The following is a 22,582-nucleotide window of genomic DNA, read 5'->3' on the forward strand; positions in this document are numbered from 1 at the left end:
TCAGTGGGAACTGGATGTGGAAATACAAGAGTTAAAATAGCACCAAAGAGGCAAAGTCTGTTATATTTCCAACTCAGCAGAGTCCAAAGTTTGCTTTTGAGGTTTCTGGTGTTGGGGAGACCTGGATACAGTCTGGCTAAACATGCTGTCTGTTCGGGACTTGTGGGCACAGAACAGAAGCATTGGCACTTCACTTATATCCTCAAGAATTGTAAAACATTTTCCACCTGGTCTGCATCCGTCTCCTCAAGGCAATTGCTGTCTGTGCGAGCTTAGACACCCAAGTAGAATACCCTGCATTACTGAGCTACCGCCATAAAGGCTTTTCTAGTATAATGTAAGGAGGGATGTAATACCACCTTCAACACAAGTAGCTGCAGCAGAAATAGATCTTGTTGATATGCAGGGAGCGTCATTGAAATCCTAGTAAATTATATCCCAGGCTAAGCTATTCATTAAAGTCCCACGGGGGAATTTCAGTATAGCTAGGTACAGCATCATAGGAGATAGGTAGAACATTATAGTAATTTGAGTTCCTTTAAAAAGAGAAGCGTGGCTTAGCTCGTGAATCTGAATCTTAGGGTCTGGTAGTGTAAGTCAGTGTGCAATGAATGTTTCCATTTAAGAATACAAACTCACACTAATTCACTGCGGATAATTGCATATCACAATATGTCACTGATGATCTCTCCCATCCCCATGCTCCGTGAGATTTTGCTGGGGATCTTTCATGCCATCCCTTCCACCCTAATTCCACCTGTGTCACGCATATGGGTGGTTCTGAAATGGACTCGTTCACTTACCCTGTTCAATGCCACTCTGCAGGGAACATTTCTTCCTGACCTCCGTGGTCTTCAGTGTATCCTCTGAAGCATGAGGCTTGAAAGCCCTTGTAATTTGCATCCCAGCTAGTGCAATGGTCAAGGCTGTTCTTATTCATATAAACGTCTAATCTGTCTATGAAAACTGGTCAGAGAACAAGTTTAACTGGCATCTAGAGAAGCCCTAGCTGTTTCTGCAAAGTGTGTAAATTGCCTGTTTCTATTAACTCACCGTAGTTTTCCTGTTAGGAATTGCATGCTGATTCAACATTTCTTTTTGTGGCTTACAGAACCCATAAGTCATATTCCAGGTGCCCTTTGAACGGGGGAGGGAAAAAGTGGCTTGTGGAAAACAAATGCTGATCGTTTTCTTGAGTGCAGCTCTTCTAAGGATTATCTCAATGGATAATTCTCGTGCACTTTCACCAACTGGCTCCCTTTTCATTTCTCTGAAGGCTACATGCATCTACAGGAGCGCCGCCACCTTTTTTGCCGCCCTAGGCAGCGGAAGGTCCCGCCCCCTAAACGCCGCCCCCGACAGACGCGGCGGAAGGTCCCGCCCCCGAAATGCCACCCCCGACAGAGGCGGCGGAAGGTCCCGCCCCCGAAATGCCGCCCCCAACGGAGGCGGCGGAATGTCCGGCCACCACGGTTGTCGTCTCCCAAATGTTAGTGTCCTAGGCGACCGCCTAGGTCGCCTAATGGGTTGCGCCCGCCCTGTGCATCTACTCCCATGATCTTCTCGGTGGATCTGTATGGTTAGCTGCCTTTCAGGCTCTGCCGTGCGTGGCTATAGTGTGGGAGTTTGCGTGAGACAACAAGTATATGCAGTTTCCTGGTGGACATTTATTTTTATTCCCTGCATACTGGCTGGCAGTGTACAGCTCTCTGCCTGCCTAACCCCCTGGATCAATTCATTCACTGTACAGTGCTGTACAATGCCTATGTGACTCTTCATTGCTACAAGAGGGGTTGTTTGGGGTTACTCACAAACCAAGATTTCCCTAGCAAATGACCTAAAGCTTCTTCCTCCCCACCCCCATCCCTCCCAAACTGCCTCAAGGTTTTTACAAGACAAAAATACTTTGGAATTGCTAATTGGGGGCTTTTTGCTTTTTCTCTGAAACCACTAACCTCACCAACCTCATGAACTTCCCGGTTCCACTTGAGATGGAGGTGTTTTTAGGACACCACAGTAAAATTGCCATCTGATTTCAGTGACTTAGCCACAGAGCCGGCTTATGCTTTATGAAACTCAAACTTACTTCCTGGGTAAATGAAATTTCTGCAGTTTGCAACAAGTTCTTATAGGCTCATTTATAGGCACTTGGTCTTTATCACATTTCTTCTCTCTGCAAGGCTGAATTCCTCCAAAAAAAGTGGCTTCTTTTTCTACATAACATCATCAACATGAGAAACTCTGGGGGAAAGTGTAGACCATTTTAAAGAAGTCTGATTCACTGAAATAACTTTTCCAGTTCTGCCTCCAGCCTTATACATAGTTAAACACCACTGCCTTAAATTTTAATGCCAAGACCTGTCCATCTACAAATATATGAGTTCTGCATGTCTGGAGAGAACTAGCTATGATAGCTCTCGTACATATCTATATCTAATCTGTCCATCTCCAGTGTTTCTAAGATGCCTGTCCTGGTGGTATCTTGGGGGTGAATATTTGAATTGTAGGTAATATAACTTACATTCCTTTGAGCTACAGAACCAAGATGCCTTTGTGGGGAATAAATCTTGATTTGCATTTACCAATCCCACTTTGTAATGAAGCAGCCTGGCACCAGATTGCAGTTTTAAAGAAAAATGGCAAATTGCATGCTGGGTAATCATTAGGCCACACCCATCGCATGGTTTGTATCAGAGCTGGTCAGGAATTTTCCACTGAAATGTTTTTTTTCCCCCCAATGGAAAATTCAGTTTCCACAAAATCAAAATTTTCTGTGGAAAAATTTTAAGTTTGCCCAATTTTTTCAATTTTCCATTGTGAAAATTGAAATGAAATTGTCCGACATTAACTTGCTGCTTCCTAAGGTGCTGCGATGCTCCATGACAGTTGTAGCCCAGGAGCTTCGTACTGGTCGCTAACTATGGGCTGGGCTCCTGGGTCAGACTTATATCGCCCATTATGATCTCCACTTGCAACTTTTCCAAACTGGGATTTTTTCACAACTTTTAAGTCCATGAAAAATTTCAATATTTGGATTTTTTTGGTCCCACTTCAGGCTGAAAACACATCTCAAAATATCAGAATTTCGTAGAGGATGGGAATCCTGATTTTGACTTGACTCTAGTTGCGATGATCTGATGGCCCTCACTCCGAATGCAGTCATAAACACCTTTAAACCAAGCGACTGCTGTATCCTCCAGAGAAAGGTTCTCTTTTTGAATAATGCTTTGAGTCATGTTGCTTTGTTTATATTATTCTGGTTTGCTCCCAGCCTCTGGAAAGCTTACTGATGCAAACTGTACAGCGAGACTGCAGTGTCTAAGGTCACATTGATGATTTACTGAGTGTCTGCAAACAGCTTTCAACTGCTGTTCACCTTCCCCCACTTTTTTCTTTTTTTTTTTTTAATAGTAAGGAGAAAATCATCATCTTCCATCATTGCAGCTATTGCTCAATTACATAGTTATTTCTGACATGAAGATTATAGGATAATTATAGTTGAAGATACTATGATTTAACTAGATAACTAAGTATCAACATTTTATAAACTACAGGGAATTTTTTTTTTGCTCATATGGCAATATTTAGCCTTAATTGGAGACATAATTAACCAAGTAACTTCTAAACTACATAGTAACTATCAGAGAGAATTACGAAAGAATGCAAAAATTCCCTGCAAATAAAGTGACGCTGAATCTTTCTTTGCCTGGCTTTGATTTCTCCCATTAAATTCAAGACCTCATTTCAAGAGCTAAAGCAGGCTTCAAGAGGCACTTGAGATGCACAAATGATGTGGTTTGGTTTGGTCTCAGCAGTTTGAGTTTTTCAAAATTGGGAGGGATAGAGATTTGAGCCACAACTGAACTGAACGTCCAAAGACTGTCAAATGTTGGAAAGATGGTTTGCCTTTTGCCCCTCACAAAATCCCATGTTAGTTGCTTTATTTTCATTATCCAGTGTAGAAATTTCACCATTTTCAAACCAAAGTACAAAAATACTCTTTTGCAATTACTTTATGTGAGTGTCAAAGAGGAATTTAGGTGTCAAAGGGATTGCTTAAAACAATGCTCCAGGGTCTAATACAAAAAAGACAAAGCATATTGCTCTAGAAATGGAATCCAGGTATTCTCTTTCAGAAGGTGCCAATACTTAGCATCTGTTACAGGCTAATAGAGACAGCTACTGTGGGAACTGGGAGGGAAACTGGAAACTTTTAGCCTTTTTACTGTGGGAGAGGCTAGCTCTGGTAGGTTTAACTAATGGGGGAAGCAGAGGGGTTTTCATGTGGACTGATGACTTCTTTCTCTCACTCAGGCTGGGCTCTTCTGTCTTCTCGGCGTCCAGGTCTGGGAAGGTTAATGGTAAAGACCTTAAGTCCATCTCGGTGCTGCAGACTATGCCCTGCCTCAGCATCCGAGGGGTCATGGGTAAGTCTTGAGGTAAAGTTAATTTCTGCATCTCCTAAGACAGAAATAGTTCATAAAAATGCATAATGAACACACAGGCCAACCTCGAGAAATACATTCTATCGCATGCATTTCTATAGCGTCCATCATTTCAGCCTGGGCGTGTATGTGTCAGGATTTTGTCTGAGGGCCTGATGATGGGTGGTTCTCTAATTACAGCCAATTTCAGGGTTGAATCTCTCTGGATTTAGTTTGAGACTAGTGAAATTATTTCTGTGGTTCCAATAATCGATGTACAAGCACCCAGAGACATTGTACTTGGTGTATTTTTAAAACTCATTCAATTAAACACCCCTCCCCCCCTTCCTCTCTGGGGACTCTACAGAACGGGAGAGAAACAACAAAAGTTGATACAACCAGATTCCTCCAGTGCATTTTGTAGGGATGAATATAGATGAGCCCAAATGGCTCCTCTCCTCACCATCTCCACATCTGGAAACCCCAAACCTGTATATCCTAAACACAGGGGTATTTGGGGTGAGAAGTAACGTTCTCCCTGGCCATGGACACAGTCTTCCCTCCGCTTACAAGTGTAAATGGAATCTGGGGCCCATAGAACCTAGCAGCTCCATTTACGCCTGTGTTGATGTTGTCAGGATAATGTGTGGCCTTTAATAACTGTAGAGATGAATTTCTAAATATTCTGGCTAAGGGCCAGAATATTGCATTTCTAGGTGCCAGGTTTTACATCTGCCTTGCACATGTACTGACAAAAAACTGTGTGATACATGTGTTTTGAAAAATGCATATTTCATATCTGTAATGACAAGTATTTCTGTTATAATACATACAAATGTATTAGGAGATGAAGCTCCTGGTTGGGAATTAAGATTTCTAATATTCGCTCTGTCGCTAACTCACTATGTGGCCTTGGGCAAATCACTTAACCTCTTTGTGCTTCAACTTTCCTATCCGTAAAATTGGGAACTACATTATTTATCTGTGTGCCTCGGAGGGTTATTTTGTGGATTAACTACTTGACATTTATACACCACTTAGCATGTACACACTGTTCATATTTGCAGAGTATAATTATATCATAAATATATTAAAGATCAGGAGGTGCTCAGATAGCATGATAATGGGGGCCAGACAGAGAGAGATAGAAAAATGTTCCCACGATATTTTCTTTTAAACAAATTCAAATATAAACTATTATTTTTACGAAATCAATATCACCCAGGCCTAGCTTGCAAACAGAAGTCTGGAAGCGATGCTAAACAAAAGCAAAAGTGAGGCCATTCATTTTCATTTTCCAAGAAGTAAACAAACAGAAAATAAATAAATAAAATAAAAAAATAGATTTTTAAAATTCTTTTCATTTTAATCTATGGTGTTGTTAGAAAGGTAGGTAGGTAGCGTGACTCTGCTATAGATTATGATTTTTAAGTTGATGTTAACCCATTAACAAACAGCTGGGTGATTTACTTACTTCCTTACTCCTTTTGTAGTGAAGTTTATGAAGAAACTATTAAACCTTACAGGAAAAGACGCAAGGAAAATATAATGAAAACAGCCAGGAGTCATTGACTGGCTGATTCTGAAAATGCTGTTGGAATGGCTATTGGCAGGAGGGGCCTTGGCCACTGGGGGGCTGGTTTGTATTTAATGTAAAACTACCTGGAGGGAAGGACACTTACCGGGGTTGCTAGTGCATGAAAAGGTGAACAGAGTGTCCCAAACCGGTTGAATTTGTTAGCATTGATAGCCCCAAACACACGCCGACGGGCTTTCCTTCCTGTAATTCTTTTCACCAGGTCATTTTCCAGATGGTGTCTGAAAAGGCTCTGGCACTGAAAAGGGAAAAAAAAAACTGGGTTGCAACGGCAATGATGCCATCACACTAATTTAAAGCCTATCTCCCTTTTCAGAATGAGGGAACACTGATTCACGTTGGAAACAACTAAATCCACCCCCAGAGCTGCCCTCTTCCTAAAGCTCAGAAGCAGAGGGCATCAATATCACTTAATGGAAACGCATGACAATGGTTTTATAACATCAATAGATCCCCTTCCCAAAGGAATGCTAATTACAGCTCAACTTCAGTGGCTAAAGCGTAAAACGGACACACTATTCTATGTATGATTATGTCCCCAAAACTCCAATATATGCCAGCCACTGGAGAGAAATAAACACAATGCCTGGCCCATGCCCCAAAGAGTTTACACTCCTATGCTCATATAGAGTCCCATGGGTTCCTGGTGGACATCTGCATGGAGCTCATTGTAGGATCCACCAAGCGAAGATGATAGATGAGATTGGAGAGGAGGGACAAGGAGACAACAGGATTCATGGGATTATAAAGCCAGAAGGATTCATTGTGATCATCTATTCTGATCTCCTATATATCACACACCATCTGAGTTGCTCAGTAAGGCATGGGATATCTCAAAGGTTCCACCACGTGTTTTTGGTTCTGTTTATTGTTCTTTTCCCTGCTCACTTCTCACATCCTTCCCAGCAGAAGTGAAATTTGAGGAGGGAATTGAACATGCTGAGGGACGTGGCAAGGTGACCTGGTTTTGGGAGGGTGTTCCCAGGTTCAGGGGACGCATTGAAGAAGGAAGAGACACATGGTGGTGATTGCTGACTTTAGAGAAATTACGCAGTTTCCTTCCTTCCTTCCTTCCTTGTGGTGTGACCTTTAGTGATTGGCAGTTCTGGACTGATCGCCCTGGAGATGGTCATTTCTCTATATCCACAGAACAGCTATAGAAGAAGCGATACAAGCTTCCCCCACCCTGGCGCTTCAGCCATGGCCTGGAGAGAGCAGACCTCCAGGAGTGAAAGGGCAGCTCTCAGTCTCCTTGGCCCATGTAATCCCTGGCCTTTTTACTGAGAATGCCAAGAAGATTGCAAATTAGTGCTAGTGGAGATATGTCCACTGGAAAATGGACCGAGTTGACCCATCTCATTTCACAAAGGCTACAGAACAGGCTTTGGATGGGAGTAATTTCAGTCATTATGGATGTGGGCTAATTCCACTGCTTGCAGTCCATTACAGTTGGAACAAACTACCAAGGGAAGTGGTGGATTCTCCATCTCTTCCAGTCTTCATATGAAGACTGGCTGCCTTTCTGCAAAATATGCATTAGTCAAACGGAAGTTATTGACCTCGGATATATGGGACATCAAATCAAATGATCGAATGGTCCCTTCTGGCCTTAAAATCTATGAATCACCAACCCTCTGTGCCACCCAAAAATTCACATTTTACAACGGCATTAACCACCTGAAGAAGAGGTACAGAAGAATACATAAGAATGGAGCATTTGTTATCAGACCTTGGAGATTACTGTTATCTGCATTTCCTTATTAAATATAGTTCAGCTTTGCTGCCTCACAGAGGAATAAAACCTACTGGCTATTACTTTAAGAAACCATCCATTATTATTATTATTATTTAAAAAAAACCACCATTCAACAGTCTATTTGCTCTTGTGTTTGCAATAGATTGGATTGCTCTGCATAATCCGCAAACCGTTCCCTGTGCATGACTCTTTTTGGCTTGCCTATCTGAAGCAATCCCCAATGCTTTATCGCTTTGTGTGTCTTTTAATTAACCTGAGCTCATGGCAGATTCTCTTATCTTAAACTGCAGGGTTTTACCCTTCAGTGGAATGGCAGAGTGTCAAGGTCAGAGATAGGCGAAAGATCTCACAGACTCACCTCGTGTTTTCTTTGATTTGAGGTACCGGTGAACGATTGTGGCGTAGTCAGGCGGCTTTGCACTGCATCCTCGGCAGAAATCTGGCTGGGGGATGTGGATGGATGGGCACCATCCGCTCTTGGTAACTGGAACTCTGTAGAGAGAGAATAGGGTCAGCAGGTGGCACCGTATGGTAGAACATGTATCGTATTTCTTAAAGGCATGGGCAGTTCTGTCAGCTTCTTCTTTAGTAAAAAGCAACAGAGGGTCCTGTGGCACCTTTAAGACTAACAGAAGTATTGGGAGCATAAGCGTTCGTGGGTAAGAACCTCACTTCTTCAGATGCAAGTCTGAAGTGAGGTTCTTACCCACGAAAGCTTATGCTCCCAATACTTCTGTTAGTCTTAAAGATGCCACAGGACCCTCTGTTGCTTTTTACAGATTCAGACTAACACGGCTACCCCCCTGATACTTGACACCCTTCTTCTTTAGTGGAATCCCAGCAAAACAAGGCAATGGCCTAAAACGGAGCAGGGACCACACACACCAAGTGCTAAATACCACATGACTCAGGAGAGGAATCACACCTCTTTATTATGTGGATTTAGCTTCCTAACACTGTCACGGCCTGATAAGCATCACCAGACCTTCGTTTTCCCATTTGACTCATTGGCTTCTGGAACACCTGTGTAATTGCCATAGGTGCGAAGACTCTGTGCGTGTTAATATTGCTTGAAGCACTTATCAACCTAACTAAAAAAAGAACCAGACTGTCGAACGTGGAGTCACACTCAGCCGGGCTCGGTCAAAAATGACTTGGGCCTGTTAGTTCTTTGCATTCGAGCCAAATCGTAGCTTCATTATCAACAGCTGCCCCCTCCCATCTCAGAATCCTTCCTGGATTTGAAAAGTTTGCTGGTTTGAAAGCCTTTGTGGGCATTTACAGATGGAAAGGTTTGTTTCTGCAGCCAGGCTGCGGTGTGATGAGACCTCTTTGGAGCTCAGCGCACAGCACCTTTGCATGAGCAGCCGCTGAGGCGTGATGGGCAGAGCCGGCGCTCAGCTGGGAGACCAAGGAATGCAGGTGCCACAGGAAGCAGTGATGAAATGTTTCAGTAAGTGTGTCTGATCTTTCTGAGGCGATGTTCATCCAACACTCCAGCATGGTTTGGGATCACTGTGCGGACAGAGGTCAGCAACAATTCCATTTCAGTCTTTGACAGAGGCGGGGTTTTGGCCTCTGTAGTCTGACAATTGCTTTCTGTCTATTTAAACAGCTGTTGCAACTGGGAAGCATGCTGCTTCCTTTCCTGTCCCAAACCATGCAAGGTGCTGTTTGCTGTGAAACAGATGCTGCATTTCAACCCAGAGCTGGCTGCACTTCAGTAATGCTTGAAGGGATTCCCGTGCAATTTGTCCGTCTGCTTTCGAAAGGGACAATAACGGATAGTTAAGGTCCGGTCCAAAAGAAATGTTTCCATGAATTATGCAAATTCCAGTTTGAATTCCCCCCCACCCTCAGGGATACATTTAAAACAACCCCCATCACCTGTTTACAGCTGGGTAGAGCATGGCAAATACAACTGGCACAAATATTTTTGACAAAAATGTCAACGCCAAATCGTTTCATGGAGATACATTGATTTCAACTACATGTTTGACAGGAAGGCTTCAGAGGTCCAGGGCTCTCTGGTCCCATCTGACTAAATTGAGGGAGCGAGCAACTTGACTGGAAAAACCTGACCTTTTCTATCCACAATTCTGTTTCACAAAAACACATTTTGAAACCTCGAAAGTTGTCATGAAACTGAATCGGCCTCCTCCAGCCAGCTCGTGTGAGATGGTTAGAAACACAAATGAAAATCACACTGGTCTGTATTCATTGGACGCTCCCCTCAGCCCGGGCAAACAGCCAACAGCCCAGCCCACAAACCCTGACCCTCTGCTCAAGGGTTCACAGAGCCAGGATCCTAGGTCAGCGCATTACAGAAATAGGGCTAGAGATTTGAAATTTGAATATAAACCTGAACTCCCTTAAAGTTCATGAGGGGCTTGGAGGGGTGGGGGGGAAAGAATCATACCCATGTCTAATAAGTTGGAAAAGTGCATGAAATTGTTAACATTCCGTCACCTTTAACAATCAACGGTTTATTAGAACATAGGGAAGGGTATTTGTTTTCCCCAAGCACCTGCTATTTCGCCTGGCAGTGCCCCTTTAAGCTTCTGAAGTCCTTTGGGATGAAACGTGCCAAATAAGTGCAAGACATTAATTAGTTTTATTAAAGATGATGATACAAAGACAAATATCTTCGGACTCTGCCAAGCCTCCTTCGGGAGGCCCCAGACTGACAGAGACTAAGCGAGGTATCGAACAGTCACTAAAGTTCAAACATTTGGAGTGTGGTAGGGAGAGAGACCATCTCTGCATTGCTGTGGGACAGACATTCACCTGCCCTTTCCATATAGGGTGGGGTCCCTGAGAGGAGAGAGCTTCTCTTCTCCCCTCCCCTGACTGCCTCTCCACCCCTAGGCCTCCTCACCTTGCCTCATGAGACCTTAGGTCCAATCCTCTGGTGCTGCTTTTTTCCTCCTCCCACCCTGCTTGCTGGATATGGTTCTAGATCTGTCCCCTCCCTTCCAGGGGATGGGGATTGGTTCGCTTCCTCCCCTCCTTCCTAGCCTGCAGGTTTTCCATTCTTGGCTTAAACCCCTTTCTTATAGATCCCTACTCTATGCAGCCGGCATCCCTCGCTAGGCTTCAGCATGCTTGTAACATAGTGTGTAACAGGGCGTGGACGCTAGCCCTGCACCAATCCACTAGGTAGGGTGACCAGATCGGAAGTGTGAAAAATCAGGATGGGGGTGGTGGTGGGGTAATAGGTGCCTATATAAGAAAAAAACCTCAAATATTGGGACTGTCCCTATAAAATCAGGGCTCTAGTCACCCTAGCATTAGGCTGCAAGTGCATTTGAAGGTGGCTCCCAAACACAGGGCCTGATCCAAAGCCCACAGATGCCCGTCCACTTCAGGGACTCAGAGTCCTGGTTAACAGCTCCAGGGTAGACAGAGCTTGAGACCCATGAAGGCGACAGGGAGCCCACTGCTGTCACTGGCAGGTTTGCAGGAGCAGGTTTCTAGCATGGGATCCTAGCATGGGTAGCTTTTGCTTTTGTTTCCCTCTCCGACCCGTAAGGGCTGAGAAGCAGACAAAGAGGCAGACACAGCAAGGTGACTTCAGAGGATGCCCAGGGAGGTCAGAGAGAATTCGTACAGCAGAGCATGTAAAACACTGGCAGCCTCTGATCAGCCAGGCAAGGTAGGATCTGGAAAGAGAATTATGCAGCCGTGTCTGTTTGAACGAGGGAATTCGCTATTTCCCCATTTCGTTCCCCGCCTCCAATACCTGTGAGTTTTAAACAATATGCTAGGCCGGGAAAAGGCATTCTTCAGCATCGCCGGGGCTCAGTGCTGTCTAGACTTCAAAACACAACCGTGCACGCCCTTCCTTGAACTCCTGCCACTGCCTCTCTCAACGTTTCCTAGACATGGAAGCTGAGAGCCCTTCGCTTTGCCAAAGTCTCAATCATGCTAACGAGCCCCTAGTTCCTGTAGCATCTGGCAATTGGTCCTGCTGAACTTACAGCAGGTGTTAGCAAAGTTCATTTCCAAAACCACATCCATCCGAAAAATTCAGCCTTCACTTCCCATTATGGAATGACAGCATCTCCCTTCAGGCTGACGGAGAGAGAGAGAGGAGCTTGGAGCAGGCCGTTCCTGGAGGCACAGCTTCCTAATAATTACGCTACGGGGGTAAGCTTTCTACTGGCCTATTACTGTCAGGGCAAATTGATGTCTAAATCCTGTCAGAAAGGAGATACCTCTTGTAGCTTGGAAGCGTGTCCTCTTTTCTATAAAACCAGCTATGTCCAGAGACCCGAGGTCGCAGCTGCCCTAAATAACCCTCTTTCTTGCTTATGTCCTTTCCAACTTCTTATCGGTATGTTGAGGGATCTGTGGTTCTACAAATCTGGTTACCCTTAAGTGAGTTTAGATTTCTCATGTACTGAGGTGTTTGTTTAGTTTAGGGTAGAGTTTCTCACATTAGCCTTTGACTCTGTGGGTTTTCATCACAAAGAATGGGACCTGGCTGTCTCTGAGTGCAGTCCAAGTGAGGAGAGTTTATAAGGAGAAGGCACAGGGTTTGCCTAACCCCACGATCTAAGTAACTCCTTAAAACCCTGTTTCAACCCCAGTCAGGCCCTCTCTGCATTCCTTATGATGTGGCTCAGCCTGGACCCGTTAGTGCTGATAGGAGGCATTTTCCAATTGCCTCTTGTTACCCCTACAGCGTGCGTCAGGTCCATGACACATCCAACCCCTGCAGGCTTTGGTTATGTGCTGGCGAATGGGTTTGCCTCACCACTGTTCTCTACTGGATGGACTGTCAGACCTGCTCCAGTATCAGATCATTTCACCCTCTGGCTATCTTAGGTACTTTATAGCCCTCATAGGACTTCACAGTTATTAATGGCTTTTATCTCACTACACTCTGTAAGGCAGGGAAATAATATGCTCAGTTTTAGAAACGGGGAACTGAGGCAAGCAGTAGGTTGAGTGACTTGCCCCATATGACACCGTGAGCCTGTAGCTGAGCCAGGAATTGAACCTATTTCTTTTGAGTCTTAGTCCAGAACGCTAATTGCGAGGCCCTTCTTCCCTCTAGTGGCATGCCCCTAGGAGGGATAGAAGCAAAACTAACACTACAGGTCATTTAGCTCATGTAACAGAGGCTTATGTTTTTGGAGCTCAAGGTGTCAGTTGCCATGCAGTGTCCTGTGATTATTTTCAGAAGTGACTAGAGATTTTGAGTGTCTCAATTTTTGGGTGCCTAACTTGACACCCCTTAAAGGGGCCTGATTTCCAGAAGGTGGGTGTTCAGCACTTTCTAGAAACCAGGTCCCTTTAAGGTATATGAAACCGGGCAGCCCCAGATGGAGGCAACCAGAATCACTACTCACTTTAGAAACTTGAAGCCCCAACACCCCAAAATTTTGACCCAGAGAAAAACACACTCAGCAGAGACAATTTCTCAGGTGTTTGATCACGATGGAGCTGATTCCAGCCCCACAGCTCTGATCCGGCAGCTGGCAGCTCTAATCTGATAGGCTAGAAAAGTAACACAAATCAATGAAAAGCTCCACGTTAGGACTCCAACTGTCTGATGTAGATTTGACCGTGTGTGATAGATAATGTGTCTGCTTGAGCTGTAGCTTTAAAAACAAAAACAAAGGTCACATGTGAATATGAAGGGTGTGTTCGTCTAATGGCAGGACACCGAACAGTAATTAAAACATTCAGCAAATGGGAACCGACCATCAAACACTTAAGTGGCCTAAGCCCATCTAATACAAAGAAGGCAGAAGGTGCACCTGCTAAGCAGAAAGGCAATAATCCTATTGCCTTCCATTCCACAGCACCTTCCATCTAATGAGCTGAAACCAGTCTCATTAATTCAGTTTCCCCCGCAAGGTGGGTTTTACACATGGGGATGCAGAGGCACAGCGTGTAAGTCATGCAGGAAATCTGTGGCAGAACCCGGGAATCCTGGCTCCACGTTTCCCGCGCTAGCGCCTATCCAGCCTGTCACCTGGTACTTAAGGGCTTGATCATGAGCACAGGAGGCAAAGGAAAGAGGCTCTAATTGCTCACTGTTCGAGCGGCTTGTGGATTTGGATAGGGAAACACATCCAGATATAAAATGTTGCAGTGCATTGTGAGCTCTCCAAAGCAGCAAGATGGCAGATTTCTCTGTCCTCCCAGACAGCTGGAACAGATTTTACATTTGACAAAAAAAGTCTGATCTATGGGCTTCCAAACAGCACTCTGGACAAAGCGCTTATGTGTGTTTTAACAAACATGTTCATGAAGGCAGGATTTGCGGCCAGCCCACTAAGAGTTGGCTGCAAATTGCTCCTAACTTGGACGGAAAAGTGCAGAAAATCGGTGTCCAGGCTAAACAAATCTGAGCACATGGACCCGTTCAGCCTTGAATCTCGGAAGCCGTTGACCGGCCAGTAGCTCCAGGTGGTCAGAATTTGCAGTCTTGCTGGTTGATTTCTATAGGGCCATTTCAATTCAGACCCCAAACGATGATGTGGGTGCTGTTCTGCACACCACTCTCAGTTAGATAACTGTACAGTTATTACCATCTTCATGCAGCACAGTGCCTGAAACTTCAGAGCAAGGCAAATCGACCCTTTTAGGTCCTTACCCAGCAAAGCACTTAAGCGCTTGCTTCATGCTAAGCATGTTCTTAAGTCCATCTCTATTCTGCACTGAAACATTGCTTAACTTTAAGAACAGACTTCAGTTCCCTTGACTTCAGTGGGTTTTAAACAGCTGCTTACGTGCTTTGCTGAGCTGGCATCTTCATGCATCTGACCTATTATGTAATACTATCCATAGATCTGGGATTTCCTTCCTGAGCCCCATGGTGATCAGGTGGCATGAAGCATGAGATTTAACTTCCCCGATCTGATCATGCATATGGCAATAATGGTAATCCAATTATCTAGCCTTTTAAAAATGCAGCCACACTATTTGACTTTCTGCTCCAGAAACGCAGAGTTCACAGTGAATATATTTCTGTTCATTTGGGAAGATCTGAAAGTATTTCCATGGTGGGCATTTGTTCAGTTTAATGTGTTCTAGGGGTCACTGTGTGTCCCCCCTCCACTCCTTGGCTAGGAATTTTCTGGGCAGTGTTGATTTTTTCCCTTAGTATGTTTTTAGTTAGCTTTTTTTGTTGTACCCAAAGACCTTTGGGTGTTGGCACCACATCATGAGAATATTTTATTATTATTTATCACAGTTATGAATGCGACTCTGTTTACTGCATGGCCCCTAATGATTTACACAAATTCCTGGAACCCATATTGTGCAAAGTGAACGGAAACCTCACAGCTGTGCATTCCTTCAGTGAAAAGTGCAGTCCGGTTCCAGTCTGTTTCTTAGCAATAAGTCAAGCCTGTGCAATCTATGGAACAGCTTGGCAGCCGCGTAAAACTGTCTGACTGTTAGAACAATTTGTTGCTCACTTATTCTGGGTCCTGCCCTGAAGTCCTGACTCCAGTAAACCCCCACCCCTCCATTTCCAATATTTGCCAATTGGCTTCACTGAGTTTTGACTGTGCGAAGACTTCAAGATTGGAGCCTTAGGAGCACTTCTGACGCTTTGAAAATGACAATTTTTTTTTTTTTTACTCAGCAATTGCAGAACATTCAGATCATTTTAAAGAGGAGACAAACAAGCAGCAGACTGGGATTTGGCTGAAGTAATGAATTCAGCTCTTCACAGCCTCACTAGGTCTACATTTCTCCCTGGAACCTAATTAAAATACTTTAATATCCATCTTTCAGCACCTTTTGTGAAGCTGGATGACAAACAATGAGTCACTCTATTTTATAATTACATAAATGTTAACTTATTTTAAAAGAGACACATTTGGGGCCAGATCCTAAACTTTCCATCTGGCTACTTTGGGCTGCGCAGACGGCACAGAACAGCCAGGAACCTGGTCTAGACGGGCAGTGGGGGATTCCCAAGGTATACAACAGCATCTCCCAAAGTGCAGGTTGTGCTGGACTAGCTGGGGGTGGAGAGCCATGAAGGTGTATGGAGTGACCTGGGTAGGTTGTAACAACGCATGGCATGGGTACAAGGGGATCAGTGGATTACATTTTTTCCTGAAAGGGGAGGGAATTAGCCTTCAAAAGTCTGAGATATGCTGGCATGGGGAAAAGGCAACATAGCGGGAATGGGGAACAGATGGGAGGAGGACCTAGAGTGGAGTGTACTGCGTTCCAGCTGATCCTCACCTGTGCAATGGCCGTAAGGGCTCAGAACAAACCAGCCTGTCCAAGAGTGGCCCTTAGGCTGTTTTAACTTGTACTGGGGGCTGGTTTCATCCCTGGCTGCCCCCAGAAATGGGGAAGGTGTATTGCAGCCATCTTTGCCCCCTGCTCTGTCAGTTGCACAGAGAGTATGGTGTGAGGTCTCACTGTCCTCCCAGAAGAGCGGAAGTTAAGGGCTAACTCTTGAGAATATGCTCCTGATTCTTAAGGCGGGCCCCATTGCGGGCAAACACTTACCCTGCAGTTGCTCTCTCTCCTCCATTGTGCTTCCCCCATTGATCTCCTGGTTTACCTTCTCTTCTGTCTCTCCCTCCACATTTCTGACAAGCTCCCCTGAACTGAAGAGCCGCCCATCAGTATATGCCGGCTGCTTGATTGGCGTTCGTTTTTTCTTGATTTCTTTTCTCTCACTCCAGGGGTCCCTGATAAAAAAGAAAAAAAAAAAAGGAAAATAAAAAGATGCTATTGCTAGAGTGGGTTAAATATCTGTAACCAAACCTGGGACTGATCATCACAGGCAGCCAGAAAAAACGTGAAACCCAAACCCTAATGGATCAGACTCATCTGACCTACAAAGGATGTGGGGAGCTCCATTACAGGAGGTGTTGGGAACAGGAAGCTACTGTTGAGAATAATCTTGGATTGCGAAGGGGGTTGGATTACACCACTTTACTTGATGGCCTTTTCCAGCTATGCTTTCTCTGATTCACACCACGGTCATATTAACCCTGTTTCTATAGAAGGAAAAGACAATGCTCTGGTTGACTTAAGTAGTGGTAGATGCCATAAAGAACATAGAAAGAACTGCCTCACGTGTTATTCCATATGGTAATAAGATATCTGGCCATATTGGCAGGGATCCGTAAAGGCAGAGCTGTGTGAAAAGGGGAAAAGTATCACCCCACCTGCTATATCAGCCCAGGTCATTTCCCGGCCTGAAAAGTTCACTTTTCATTAAACGCATTGAAACTTGGAAAATTCAGCGCAGTTTGACACAAAAATTCATCTTCACTAGAATGAAACTTCACATGTCCATAACCAGTGTGTTTGCTCAAAGATACTATTGCGCAGAAATCCACGACATTCCCCCCCGCTCCCCATCTGGACCAGTTCCATGAAATCAAAACCGAATGTGAAAACCTCAAATATTGCGAATGTCACTGCAAATATATCACATGGCCGTACGTAGCCCTGTGGCCAACGTAGGAACACTACAGAATTAGAAATTCAACAGTGTAAACTCGGAAGAGGTTAAAGCCACGACAGAAGACAGTCCCAGCTCAATAATAAATTGGATTTATTGGTTGAATTTTATGGACACTAGTCAGATAACGATGCCTTTGAACAACAGTAGCAATGCTTGAGCTGCGGAGTCCAACCTTGACCTGACAGTAGTTTTAAAACCGGCCTATTAACTGGAATGGTGTGATACTTGGTTTATCCCTAAGTTTACCAAATGCCTTCTCTTTATATTGCACTTTTGTCTCAGCTTGTGGTTGCAAAGCCAGTAGAGGTGACTTACCTGCACTCCCCCACGCCACCCAGTCGCAACAAACGGCAAGGCGAGAACAAAACAGAAGTGCTTTCCCACAGGAAGTGGGCCAATTCAAGCTAGACTTTCTGGAGTTTGTTCGGTTGAGAAGATGGGTAACTTCTACTAAGAACGTCTTCGTGAGAGAATAAGCTTAAACCAGACTGTTTTCGCTATGTAATATTCACTTCTGTCCGAAGCTGTCCACTGCGATTATAGGTGGCAAATAAAATAGACTAAGGTAATGTATGGCCACTCGTTTCTCTTCTGAAAAGGAAATTCCTCGGGCCAGATTCATTACAATGGCATAAGCAGGCACAGCTCCACCGAAGGCCATTGCGTTGAGCCAACTTAAGTTAGCCCAGAGTCCAAAGCTTCCTGACAGCCTGGAAGCCATGACAGGATCAGACACTTTAGCCATTCCCACGGCTCTGAAAGAATTCATATTCTCCATCTAATAGTCATACACAGCCGGCTAAATGACTATACTTGCTGGGAGAGGCAAGTTGGCATAATGCTCCTGGGCCCAGCATGACTCCATGGGTGGTTAGCTTGGTCCCCGGCCAAAGCAATGAAATTGGAAGGAAGTATGTGGCTTCTCTTTGGTACTTTGTGGTTTGACCATCTGCAGGGAGCTTGAGTAGGCGAGCATCTCTCTCTTTCTGCCCACCCCCTCCTCCACAGCAGACCAACAGCCAAGGAGCAGTGATAGTCTCTATCGCTATAATAAATGACACTTCTATAGAGCTTGCCAACCGAGGATCTCAAAGCACTGGCAAGCCTGCACTTGGAACACTGCATTCAGCTCCGGCACCTCAGTAACAGAAAGATGTAGAGGAAAGAACAACAGCAAAATGATTGCTGGATTGGAGGGGCTGGTTTGTGGGGGATGAGATAATCATCTATAGTATCAGAGGTGTGCAAAGGATGGAGACGAATGGAGGGCATAATTATGGGTAATGGGATGAAGGTAAGAAAAGGAGCATTGACGATATCAGGGGAGTCTTTCTGGCAGTGAGATTTCTGAAATAGTGAAAGAGTCTTTCATTGGGCGTGGCAGAGGCCTCCTCAAGTGGCAGGCAATTTTAATCTAGGAAATAGGTCTACACCAGCAGGAGAGGCACTGGACAAGTGAGATGAGTGTTGAATCTCTAATTTCTGTGATTAATGTGGAGATCATCATTAGGGGTTACAATCAGGGAAAACTTTTTAAAATCAGTGTTTCCATTAGATGCCTATTTTTCTAGGGTAACCCATACCTTCCCTCCCATCTCCCCCAACTTTTGCTTTGGCCTGAAACGTACTCGTACATGACCAGAGAGAAATGTTTGCTGAATACAGTTGAGGAGGGTGGGGAGGGAAAAGTACATTCATGTCATTTTTAAGATGCAAGATTACAAAAGGCTAAAAAATAGATGTTTGTGGTTTCTGAAGCCATTTGGCATTCCTGGGTGGGAGTTGATGAGGCTCTGGGTTTTTGTTATTATTTAGACACCCTTACATTTTGCAGGGCTATTTCTCTTCAGTGTGGGTACGTGTGGGTAGTAAAGCAGAGGGTATTTTGGGGAAAAAAAACAAAGTTAAAAATGGCCTGGTTATCGAGTTTAGAAAAGTGCTCATTGCATGTGCAACCACTTGTTTTGTTTTTTTAAAAAGAGCTCAAATTTGCTGTAGATTTTGAGGATGTGGACATGCAATACCAAAATGCAATGAAATATATACGGGAAAACAACTGAAGCACGCTCCTCTTGAGCTGAGATCCCGAAGAATATATTTCATACTTCATTATGCATTTCCTGATTTATGTTAGCTTGTATCTTGTACTGTGTGAACACGGGGAGTGTGGGTTTGTACAAGAGTCAGCTAAATCTTCTGGTGGGCTCAGACTGGATTGTTTCAAGGTTGAGATCAAGGTCCACACAAAGAACTCTCTGCTGAATTCATTGAACTCTTAAACTCATAGAGCAGTGTTGATCCAATATGCTGTGCTCTGATGGTCACCATATAAGTTTTAGTAACTGTTGCACCAAATTCAATTCTTGTGGGTATCTAGTTATACTTTGAACCTCATCAGCAGCACTAAGGATTCCCACTAAATCCTGCATGCTCAGAAGAGAATCCTATTCACTAGCATCAAGGGTTAAGCGGCTTTTGACCTCTCTGTTTCTGTCCCTATTAGTGCCCAGCATACTCCTAATCTATCCTAGGACAATTAGTGTGGATCTTATTCTTCCTGATTCAGGCTATGTCTACACTACCGCAGGATCGACACTGCTGCGATCGATGCACCGGGGGTCAATTTAGCGGGTTTAGTGAAGACCCGCTAAATCGACGGCAGACTCCAGTACTCCAACAGGAACGAGAAGAGGAAGGTAGATTGATGGGAGAGCATCTCCTGTCGACCCAGCATGGTGTAGACACCACAGTAAGTCGACCTAAGCTACGTCGACTCCAACTACGTTATTCCCGTAGCTGGAGTAGCGTAACTTAGGTTGACTTACCGCAGTAGCGTAGACAGTGTTGACTCAATGTCAGTCCAGTAAGTCAAGAATTATTTCACTTCTTTCTCCCAGCATCGGACAATTAAACACTATCTTCTCGAACAGTAACAGTCAACGGCTCAAGTTGTGGGCTCAGTTACACGGGTGTGAAAATCCAGAGTGACTCTGCTAATTTCAGTCGGATCACTCTGGATTTACATCCGTGTAACTGAGAGTAGTGTTTGGGCCACAGTTTTCAGGTCACAGACAAAACTTAGAGAGAAACAGTCACTCCATCAGATTTTGTAAGAGAAATAAATAACTACACTTCATTCTCCCAGTAGCACTGCCATGCTGTGTGACAGTTTCCTGAAGGAGATATTCTTATGGCTGCAGAAGTTTGCGCTCAGATGCTGAACAAATCTCTCTTGATCAGAGGTGACACAGTTATAAGAGATGCACATTCTTTACTTGCCAGGTTCAAGCACTTACTAACTATTGACTCTCAGGTAGTCTCTGATCTGAACGTCTCAAAACACACAAACATTACAATTTCCTTTTTCCTAGTCCCAAAGTACATACTGACTTGTCTAATAAGTGCATCCCATTTGATATTCTCTTTACACATTACTTCTTTAAAATGGAAGAAAAAGGACTTCTGTTAAATTTCCAATTAACCCTCTTTGGTCAATGAATGCTTCCTTGTAAAACCTTAATATCGCTAGTTTTCCTCTTGGGTTAATTAATATTTGATTAGTCATCTGGAAAGGTCATGGATGTTTATCAAAAATATCAGTGAGATGATTGTCTTCCAAAAATTATAGTATCTGTAGAATAATTAGGCCTTCTTAATATCAGCTAGACACAGATCTTTATTTACTCTTTTGCGGTGAGTGGAAATTAATTTTGTTTGGCTATGAAAGAATGAATCCCAACTCACAGGGTAGGTTTGTCCAAAGCTCCTTTGGTATCATTTTTTCTATCTGACTTTTCCTTTGTGAACACAATGCTTTTTCTTCTGGGTGAAACAATTGGATTTGTGGAAAGAAACTGGAAGAACTTAGTACAATAGGCCTGACTTTGGTGAACATTGTTGATCTGAATCCTCTGCTGCTTTCGGGGACTGGAGGGAGATTGAAAAATCTGGAACTTGATGAAACACTGTTTAGAACTTTGGCTATTAAGAAAAGCTGGACTCAAGTAATTTACAAAGCATCTGATAACCTTTTCAGAGCTCCCGTCTGCTTCAAATGAACAGTGTTTATTCGCTTCACCTCTAGTTCTAGCCCAGTGTAATCAGTTGACAAATCTTCAGCGACTTTAGTTGGGAGCACATTTGAAAGGTACGGGTCTGTTGCTTGCACATGCAAAATTTTCAAAAAAAGATTTACTTTTGCTACTTCCTCGCACGTTCCTCCCAGTTGCTGGTTTACTGAACATACCCTGTACAAGGACTAGATTTATAGAGCATCTGCCTTGCCTTTGGAGAAGATTCTGAATGTAGATTATTCCAGGAATCAGCAACAGAAATACTGTAGGGGGCCATAGTTTCTTGGGCAAGGCCGGCAGGGGGCATGCAGTTGAAACAAGAATTACTGAGGTGACTCGGTATGGGAGTATGGGAATTCCAGAGAGAATTTTAAATCAAAAGCACAAATCTGTAAAGCTTCGCAATGATGGCTTTTTTCCTATCCTGGACTCAGGTGCCTTTCAGCCAGCATGCAGCCCGTGGGTGTGTCTGTACTGAGCTTCTCCGGCAAACATTTCCCTCTGCAGCTAACACAGCTGCAGCTCCGTTCTTGTAGAGAGCCTTACTATGTGCATGGCCCCCACAGCCATTGGTGTTTTGAATGCAGTGTCTGAGAGCAGACTTCTTGTTAGAAATACCACCTTGCCAGTGCTTCCACTTCAGTTAACACGAGGGGAATGGCACGGATGTGAGCAACAGTGGGAAATTTTTGCCCCCACAAAACCCTTTGTGTAGACGGCTCGTGAGCATCAGCAGCAGTAGGAGAAGAGTAAAGGGTGTCAGGGGAGATGCTTTCAGGGGGACAAGTGTTGCCAATGCTCACGATTGATTTCATGATTTTTCTTTGTTTCCCCCAAAGCACCAGCTCCTGGAGTCATATGATTACATAATAATCTCATCTTCCATTAAAAAACAGTAAGTTTCTAGTCCTCGTGGTTGAGGAGAAAAGGTTGAAAATGTGAACCTTTAAAGGCACCAGTACAAAAAGGCAAATTGAAAGAACCCCGAATGTATCATTTTAATAATCTCAAGGTTTTTATGTCAAGCTCATGATTGGAGAGAGAGGGGAGAGTAAGATTAACTCAACTGAGTTTAACTGACACTGTGGGATCAAGCTGATGAAAGAGGATTTTCTCACCTACCCTAAAAAGCAACAGAGGGTCCTGTGGCACCTTTGAGACTAACAGAAGTATTGGGAGCATAAGCTTTCGTGGGTAAGAACCTCACTTCTTCAGATGTGAGGTTCTTACCCACGAAAGCTTATGCTCCCAATACTTCTGTTAGTCTCAAAG

The 22,582-nt window shown here is 44.1% G+C and overlaps 1 protein-coding gene across 4 annotated transcripts in view; it reads right to left on the reverse strand.

Annotated features, from left to right (window-relative positions):
• Positions 1 to 3,924: 3,924 nt before the first annotated feature.
• The window catches only part of LOC101949875 (WD repeat-containing protein on Y chromosome-like), a 60,458-nt gene continuing 41,800 nt past the window's right edge, over positions 3,925 to 22,582 (reverse strand). For all 4 annotated transcript variants that reach the window (XM_042840979.2, XM_065563687.1, XM_042840980.2 and 1 more), the window contains 4 exons: positions 16,268 to 16,452; positions 8,136 to 8,269; positions 6,107 to 6,259; positions 3,925 to 4,461 (listed from right to left, as the gene is read on the reverse strand). In XM_042840979.2, the coding sequence (XP_042696913.2) occupies positions 4,180 to 4,461; positions 6,107 to 6,259; positions 8,136 to 8,269; positions 16,268 to 16,452 (754 nt within the window). In that variant the 3' untranslated portion in view covers positions 3,925 to 4,179. The remainder of the gene's footprint in view (positions 4,462 to 6,106; positions 6,260 to 8,135; positions 8,270 to 16,267; positions 16,453 to 22,582) is intronic.

Source organism: Chrysemys picta, chromosome 12 (assembly GCF_011386835.1).
Source record: "Chrysemys picta bellii isolate R12L10 chromosome 12, ASM1138683v2, whole genome shotgun sequence".
NCBI lineage: Eukaryota > Metazoa > Chordata > Testudines > Emydidae > Chrysemys > Chrysemys picta.